At 38.1% G+C, this 8,043-nt stretch overlaps 1 protein-coding gene across 1 annotated transcript in view; it reads right to left on the minus strand.

The window, feature by feature from the left end:
- Positions 1 to 422: 422 nt before the first annotated feature.
- The window catches only part of DGKH (diacylglycerol kinase, eta), a gene marked incomplete at its 3' end in the record, with an annotated part of 57,441 nt that continues 49,820 nt past the window's right edge, over positions 423 to 8,043 (minus strand). Inside the window, exons 17-22 of the mRNA XM_009868221.1 lie at positions 7,788 to 7,905; positions 6,736 to 6,846; positions 6,471 to 6,567; positions 3,926 to 4,033; positions 830 to 943; positions 423 to 557 (exon numbers count right to left, since the gene is read on the minus strand). Coding sequence (XP_009866523.1) covers positions 423 to 557; positions 830 to 943; positions 3,926 to 4,033; positions 6,471 to 6,567; positions 6,736 to 6,846; positions 7,788 to 7,905 — 683 coding nt within the window. The remainder of the gene's footprint in view (positions 558 to 829; positions 944 to 3,925; positions 4,034 to 6,470; positions 6,568 to 6,735; positions 6,847 to 7,787; positions 7,906 to 8,043) is intronic.

Consider the following 8,043-nt stretch of genomic DNA (forward strand, 5'->3'; position numbering starts at 1 on the left):
ACTTATTAAAAATATTATATTTATTTTAATTTATATAAAATTTTAGTTAAAATTAATTTAGCACCTTTTAAATTTAATTTTATGTAAACAATACAAGCTGTACAAGTAATAAAATGGCATTTGCTTTTATTAATCTGGGGAAGGTATAAAATTTTGTCCATTATTACTATATATTAATAAGAATACAGGAATAGCACTAATAAAACTGACAAAAGCTAACAAAGGCTTTTCACTTATACAAAAGAGCAATTCTCCATCAGGCTTATTACAGAACTTCTATATCGATAAGTAATAACATAAGTTATATAAATAGCTATAAAGCATTTTTGTAAGCACTGTTTTGTTCGTGTTATAACTGAATCAAATTCTTGCAGAAGCGAATGTTAGTAACGGTATCTCGTAACACACTTTCTGCAACATACTCTGTCTCGTGTTAGCATCTGAGCTCTGTTTTTATGTATGATCTTAATAACTCCTGGGGGCTGGATCCATGCCTCTCCATCGACTTGCACTGGAACCCCTTCATCACCAAGTATGGTGATCTTTACTGACCGACACTGGAAAAGAACAAACATGTTATTTTAAAGAGCAATAAATCCTAATGAAACTGACGGGCCACCTGAAAAATGTTGATTACTAGGAGCTGTGGCTTCCCTCCAGGACTGTCTCAAGGATGAAGCACTTTTATCCTTAATTCATCATGGAAGACAATTTGTTATCCGTTAAAATTAAAACAATGTCAGCACTTAATTAATGTATAGGGTGGTGGTCATCAAGAGTATCTGAACTACTGCCAACCCTGTTGCGTGCTTTCAAGTAAGAAACAAACCTGAGCTATCCTGTGGTGCTGCAGTTTGATGACTCTTGAAACTGCCATCTGCATGCTGCCAAACACTGCCACAACTTCTAAGATTTTATCATCGAACGATGGAGCCCCAAATATCTGAAAGGAAAAGAAAGTATTTCATTTTTGATGGTAAACCTAGTGCTTAGATCACATGTTCAATGAAACACAGGTTCATTTACAGATTTGTTTTCAGTATTTAAACGCTCTAACTTACTTGCCGTAGAACTTACTATACTGTCTCTCAGAAGTCACTGGAGTGAGATGCTGTACACAGTAGGCAAATATTATTTTTAAATCATAATGCATTTCAAATATCTGAATGATGAGGCATATCCTTGTAGAGCAAGAATGGCATGTTTCAGCATGCGGACTAAGAAATGTTTTTCAAGGCAAGATGAAAGGCCAATTCAAATCTCTGCTCGGTTAATGTACTTAACATCTAAGAGGTTCTTCAAATTGAGCGAAGTAATGGTGTCTTATTTCTCAGAAGTGCTTATCTTCTTATACCCTGAATTCTCTGGAAACCAACATCTGAGTCCACATTCAGCTTTGTTAAACACAGCTTTCATACTGAAGAGGATCTTGTTTGCGCTGTATACAATTTTCCACTGTAAGTATGAAAACCGCTTCTGTACGGAACAAATATTCTGATATCCAGCCAAGATACTGAATTTTCAGGAGTTTACATAAAACACAGGAAGTATGATGTGTGCCATTGCCACCTGGTGTCCTGCAGAAGAATTCAGCTGTGCCACAGGACAAGTCTTAAGGTGGTGTTCACCTGGGTCTGGCAGAAGATCATAGAATACTTTAGGTTGGAAAATACCTTTAATATCATCAAGTCCAACCGTTAACCTAGCAATGCCAGGTCCACCACTAAACCATGTCCCTAAGCACCACATCTACACATCTTTTAAATATTTCCAGGGATGGTGACTCAACCACTTCCCAAGGCAGCCTGTTCCAATGCCCAACAACCCTTGGAACAGGTTGCCCAGGGAAGTGGTTGAGATGCCATACTGAGGTCATTTGAAGCTTAACCATTTTATCCTGATATACAAGAAGGAGCAACGAGGCAGAAAAATCAGGGAAAATCAATCTCCAGTAAGAGTTTAACAGGTAGAGAGACCACCTATCTGAGCGGTACCAGACTACCTCAATTGCCACCTTGGGCAAAGTAAGCTGCATCAGAGACACCGAAGACCAGACCAGAGAAAATCCCTGAAAGCAGCTCAAAAGTCACAACCAGTTGGGTCCTGTCCTCTGATGGAGGATTTGCTGGAGGAGAAGAATAAGAAGGTGCAGATCCAGGTTTTCCTATGAGGATGTGAACATCTTGAAAAGAGCAAAGATGGTGATTTTGTTATTCCAAGGTAAAAAGTATGGAGAGTCCTTGATCCAGCTTTAAAAGTATAAGTGACATCTACAGGGTTAGTTCTCCACAGGTTAAGAAAAAGTAGTTGTAAAATTTCATTTATTTTGTGCTTCCAGTTTAGCAAAAGGATGGGCAAAACACAACCCAATCTGCTGTGTCTCTCCACCAGTAAAACATATCTGTGCTGAAAATCAACTTTTTTTTTTTTTTACTAAAGGCAACCAAATCTCTGCAGATCAACGTTCAAGAAACGATCTCCTCCTTTCTTGTCACAGGCCATGTTTCCAGCCTGTCTTCTGGACACCAAAAACATGCCTAAACAAGCCCTGCTCACGTCAGTCAGTGTGCAGCTGCCTGGCTTGGCTCACCGATGATGTTTCAGGAATAGTCACAACTGTCAAGGCAACATCTATGTCCAGACAAACAGAGCCAGCAGCACTTCAGACCAACACCTCTGACGATCATCACTCAAGACCACACTAAAGCAACGAACTGCACTCCTAACTCTGTCCAGAAAAAAAAAGTATCACTTTGCTGGCACATCTGATCACCAGAAGACTAAGAACATCAGTAAAACTGCTCCAAGATACACACATTTGCTGTATGCCAGGATGGCAGCTAGGACAGATATCTCTCAGTGAGGCAGCCCAGGGAGAAGACCAAACTCCTGAACAGGAGCCGAGCAGATGTTAGAGACGCTTTTGAGTTATGAATAAGAACATGGTGCATAGAAAAACTTCTTTAGATATGTATAGCCAAATATAAACACAGCTGCCATCTTCTGTTATATACCAAAAATAAGAAAAGGACATTGAAAGATGTTAAAATATTGTTGTCACTTTTATATGTGTGTGTGTATAATAACTCACAAGAAATCAAAAGCATTTTGGCAAAAAAATCCTGGATTATCTACATAAAAATCACAAGCTGATTTGCAGCTACAGTTTTAGGTGATTCAGACCTCACACACATTAAATCAGAACATGCAGTATTGGGATAATTGGCTAGTAATTACAATCGTTGCACGATGCATGAAGTAGATAGAGGCAGCGAGACCACTCCATGTTGTAAGACATTTAGGTATCTGTGTAGTGTAATGTTCCTTAGGAGATGTGAGGAAGAAGGGAAAAGAGATATCTTAAAATATTTTAGAAGCTCATTGAAAACAATATTTAAAAAACAGATTACTATAACCACTAAATTATCAGTCACTAAATGCATCAGTCCTCATTTTCTGCATCACCATCCCTTAGTCTGAAGCTCTTTGAAGAATGGGAGGAAAAGTCAGATTATCCTTGTCCACCTTGATTATTCTTACAATACAGCAAACAGAGGAATCTATACTTTGAGAAACCTTATTTAATGGAGTTTGCAAAACAATATATAGAGAAACTATTTGTGTTTCTGTTTATAAAATTAGTTTCTAAAAGTACTCGCAGAGCCATTTAAAAAAAATCATTAAGCCTAATATGAACATTTTGCTGGAATGAACAATACAGAAGACAGCAGACAGTGAAAAATCAGGTGATTATTTTCAATTAAAAGATGAACAAGACAATACAGTTTAAACTGGAATAGTCTCTCTGAATTAGAGTTGCTATCCAAACTATACGGCACTACTATTAAAATTAAATGAGAAGTGCAGTTCATGATATTTATTTCTGGCTTCGCCCAGAACTTTACTTCTTTTTAATGTTACTCACATCATCTTCTTTGGTTCCACCCCAGAAATTAGTCCCACCAGCATAGCTGGGGATGTTTAGCACAGCTATGCCCTGCAGACTTGGAAGGGGGATGTACTGTCCGTCACACTGTAATAGATAAAATCTCATTCAGTATATAAATAAACTTATAAAAGTAATCAGTCATTTTTAACACATGAAGCTTTGACAGGGCTGGCAAAGGAAGACAAAGCCATTATTAGGTTTGATACAACACTACTCCCTCTGTGCTGTGAAGTACCTCTAAGAAAAATCTCTTCTCCCCAATCTTTAGCACCAATTTTTGGCAGAGCTGAAAAACATGTAGATACAACATGTTGTAGTATCTACAGTGGAGGCGTTACATGACTCTTTAAATAAGCATTTTCACATCTCTGGTTGTGAAGTTTGTCATGCATCTTTCTGCAACAAAAAAAGCCGTCTCCCTGAGCTCACACGTAAGATCACCATGGATATTACAAAAAGCTTCATTTACCAATTCAGTAACTAGTGTTCCACTCTATATTGGCATTCACAAAATCCCAATACACTTGCTATCTAGGTAAATCCATTAAGCAGCGGGAACATATAAACAGAAAAAAATCAAGAATATTTCTAGCATAGCCACAAACGTAGTTAAATGAAGTGTACACTTGGCTTCCTGTAAAAATAAATCCCCTTGCCTCTCCTGAAAGTGCACGATCAAATCTAGGACTCACTCCACAGTTGTCATCCAGCCCATGAATAAGAATTGTTGATTCTGCAGCTAAGACGTTGTTCCTATGGTTGTTCAGACCTTCTTTCTTACCGCTTTATTCCGCAAAAACCCATACGCAACTCAACAACATCACAGGATGATGTAGGTCAATCTCACCCTGCTTATGGCTAAGAGTAAACCCCCAGGGGTGAGCCTAATGATCTCAAATCAGTCAACTGGGAGTCAAAAGCGCAGCCCTGCAGCAGTGCCACAGGTGTGGATTTGAAGTAAGTTGGAAATACAAGGTCATAAATGCAGGTGTCACTTTGCAGATTCTGAATTTGTGGGTAAAGTTGCCTTTAAAGACGATCGTCAGATCACTACAAGTTACCAGTCCCATGGAAGGATCTTAAAATTATACAAAGGAAAGAGAAACCCTCAAGAATAAAATCTGTAGCAATTTATTAGGAGATGCAAAACTATTTCCAGAATGTGCTTAGTTCTCTCTTATGACTTCATCTCAGCAACAAGATGGAAGTCAACACTTTAATCAAAATGTGACAGTATCCAAAGCATGCTGTGATATTATTAGATGCTGCACAGCCATTTGTATTATAGTAGAGGTCTGCCTCCAATTCCTGAAATTGGTATTTTTAATTTCCCAGTGCTGTGCACCTCATCACATGTTTTAGCACCAGGCTAATATTGTGCAAGGCAGTACTAAATAAGAAATTCCTACTTCATGGTTTATTTCCAGAAATATTCAAAGATAATCACGGAAAGGTCAGATTCGAATGCCTTAATGAATCTTGTTTGAATCTTACTCAAAAGATCCTTAAATAAGAGTTCTATCTGCAGCATACATAGTGTTCTTTCCTTTAATTATATTTGCTAACTACTGCATAATTCCTTGATAATTACTCAGTCCTTAGATAACAGCAACCTGCTGCTACCAGGCAAAATCCTCCTAAACCTCAGAGGAGTGAGAAACAGTTCCAGTAATCTAAAATTATTCTTTCAATTTAAAAACCTATCTTCCTATAAATAACGTGAACTTCCGTATGAAATACTTAGCATGAAGTAAAAAGAGAAATTATGTGTGTTCTCTGTCAAAACCCAGCCAAGATATTCCTTGGGTGAAAATAACTGTAAACATCCTGTAGCCTTTTTCTGCATTTGCTAATTATTTATATCTCCTTTAAGTTCCCAGTATGTGAAGAAGACTTAGATTTGATGTTAGAACTTAAAAGACAAAAAACCCCAAGTTTAGGTAATTTATGCGTACTGCTGCTGTGATAATATCTTGCTTCTTTTGTGTGACTGACTCAGAAACTTATCAGGGAAAGTCTCTACTGGTGTAGCTGGACTTCTTGTGAAGCACAATTAGGATCTCCTCTCTTCTGTCAGTAATTTTTGCTTAAGATCCTCAGCGTGCTCTCCCTGTATGTGTAATTCAAGCGTTCAGATAATTTAAAATGAATCTGAAGGATTAAGACTCCTTATCGCTTTCCTTCTGTTTAGCGTATGTTCATTTCTCTTACTGTCCTTAAAACCTGGTCTCTCCCTTTGAAGCAGTGAATATCAAGAAACATAATCTACCTATACAGCAACTTAGTTTTTCAAAATCAGCTAATAATTATAAGAAACTTTACACTGAGTATTTTAGGATATTTAAGTACTGACATTTCACTCAAAAAATGTGAGGAACAACCTCTTACATGATACATTTTTAGACAGTGCCTTTGAGGTCAGCTGGGTCGACACAAGGACTCTAAAAGATTTCAAGAGAAAGCCAAAATTCTTCACTTTGCAGAAGGAAAAATACTCATTCTGCCCATAAATAAAATTTACCTCAAGTTGAACTTTTTGTTCCAAGTTCTTGTAAGTTCTCTGCAGTAGCTCTTTTGTGCCAAGAACTCCATACCACATCATATTTTTTGTCCGACTTCTGAAAACAGGTAAAAAAGGTAAACAAGTCTTATATATTGAAATAAACACATTTTGTATTGTGGGATAAGAAAAAAATAAGAAATCCAAGTAATAAGAAATCCAAATAAAACATGAGGAAAAGAAAATAATGGAAATGTCTTGGCTCTGCTACTGATAATTATGTTACCTGCACTTTTCAGGGTGTTCTTCTCGCTTGTTATTAAATTCTAGTGAAATTTTTGCATCTAACCCAATTCCAAAGTAGTTGTTCATGACACATTTTTCTGAATAGCCCTCCCTGTTAGAAGAAAAGAGATAATTACACGTACATTTGTAGAGTACCTGGACATATAGAGCTTTGACCAAGATTGTGGTTGGTCTTAGAACAAATACAACAACCGATAGAGCTTTGACCAAGATTGTGGCTGGTCTCAGAACAGATACAACAACCAAGACACATCAAGAGATGTTGCCTCTGAATCTTGCTGAGGAAACCCAAAAAAACCACAGACTGGCTGCTGGCTCCTTTGCGAGTGCAAGTTACTTCCCGAAGGGCAAAGAAGCAGCTGTATCACACCCCCACCCAGTGTTATCTCCACCATACCCAAAAATAACAGTGGGATATGAGGAAAGAGCTGCCCTGGGTATGGCTCTGTGACAGCAGCATCACACCAGACTGAGCACCCAGGTTGCGTTAAGGCACGTTGGTGCTTAAATGTTTGGCTCTTGTTGTTGGCACAGCACTGCTTTATTTTAGGGGATCCCACAACTCAGATATTATCCACAAGTCTCTGCCAATGCTACACCCAGTTCTGGGAAGCAGAGATAGCTTAGGACACAGAATTTCCACCTCGCTGACCCAGTCCTTAGGGGAATGCTTCTCTTCTGCCACTACAAAGTACCCAGACCTGCCTCAACATCTGGTCACCTAGCTTGTATTCAGACCAGCAGTTTGGGCAGGAAAACCCAGCTCTGAAGGACACCTGTCCTCCTCCTCGTCCCGGAGCAAACGAGCACAGGCTTTGTGAGCAAATGTCTCCCATCATTTCTGCTGCTGCAAGACAAATTTTCTCCACTCATAACTAAAATGGCACAATCCAACTTGTTTGCAGACCTTGAAGGCCTACTGCCAAAGGATAGCAAAAAAAAAATTCACATTAAAAAAAAAATTCCAAAAGGTAAAAAAAAGTTCTTAAGCAAAATAAAGCAAAAGCAAGTTTGGAAAAAAAAGTTTCTTACAGGGAATCTGGATCCGGGTCAATAAACGGCGTAGCACCAAATGGATCGATGTTTGCTAGCAACATTTTGCTAATAATTGAACTTCCTGCAATAGAAGCAGCTAGACCAGCCCTCAAACCTGGTTTAAAAAATAAAACACAACAAAGAGCAGGAAAAAAATAAAAGCACACAATTTGTATTTGGTAAACAGACAAACATATATTGCCATAATATAAGCCATATACACAGAGACAAAATTCATTACATCTGTGTAGGG

Source organism: Apaloderma vittatum, unplaced genomic scaffold, assembly GCF_000703405.1.
Source record: "Apaloderma vittatum isolate BGI_N311 unplaced genomic scaffold, ASM70340v1 scaffold4594, whole genome shotgun sequence".
Lineage (NCBI taxonomy): Eukaryota > Metazoa > Chordata > Aves > Trogoniformes > Trogonidae > Apaloderma > Apaloderma vittatum.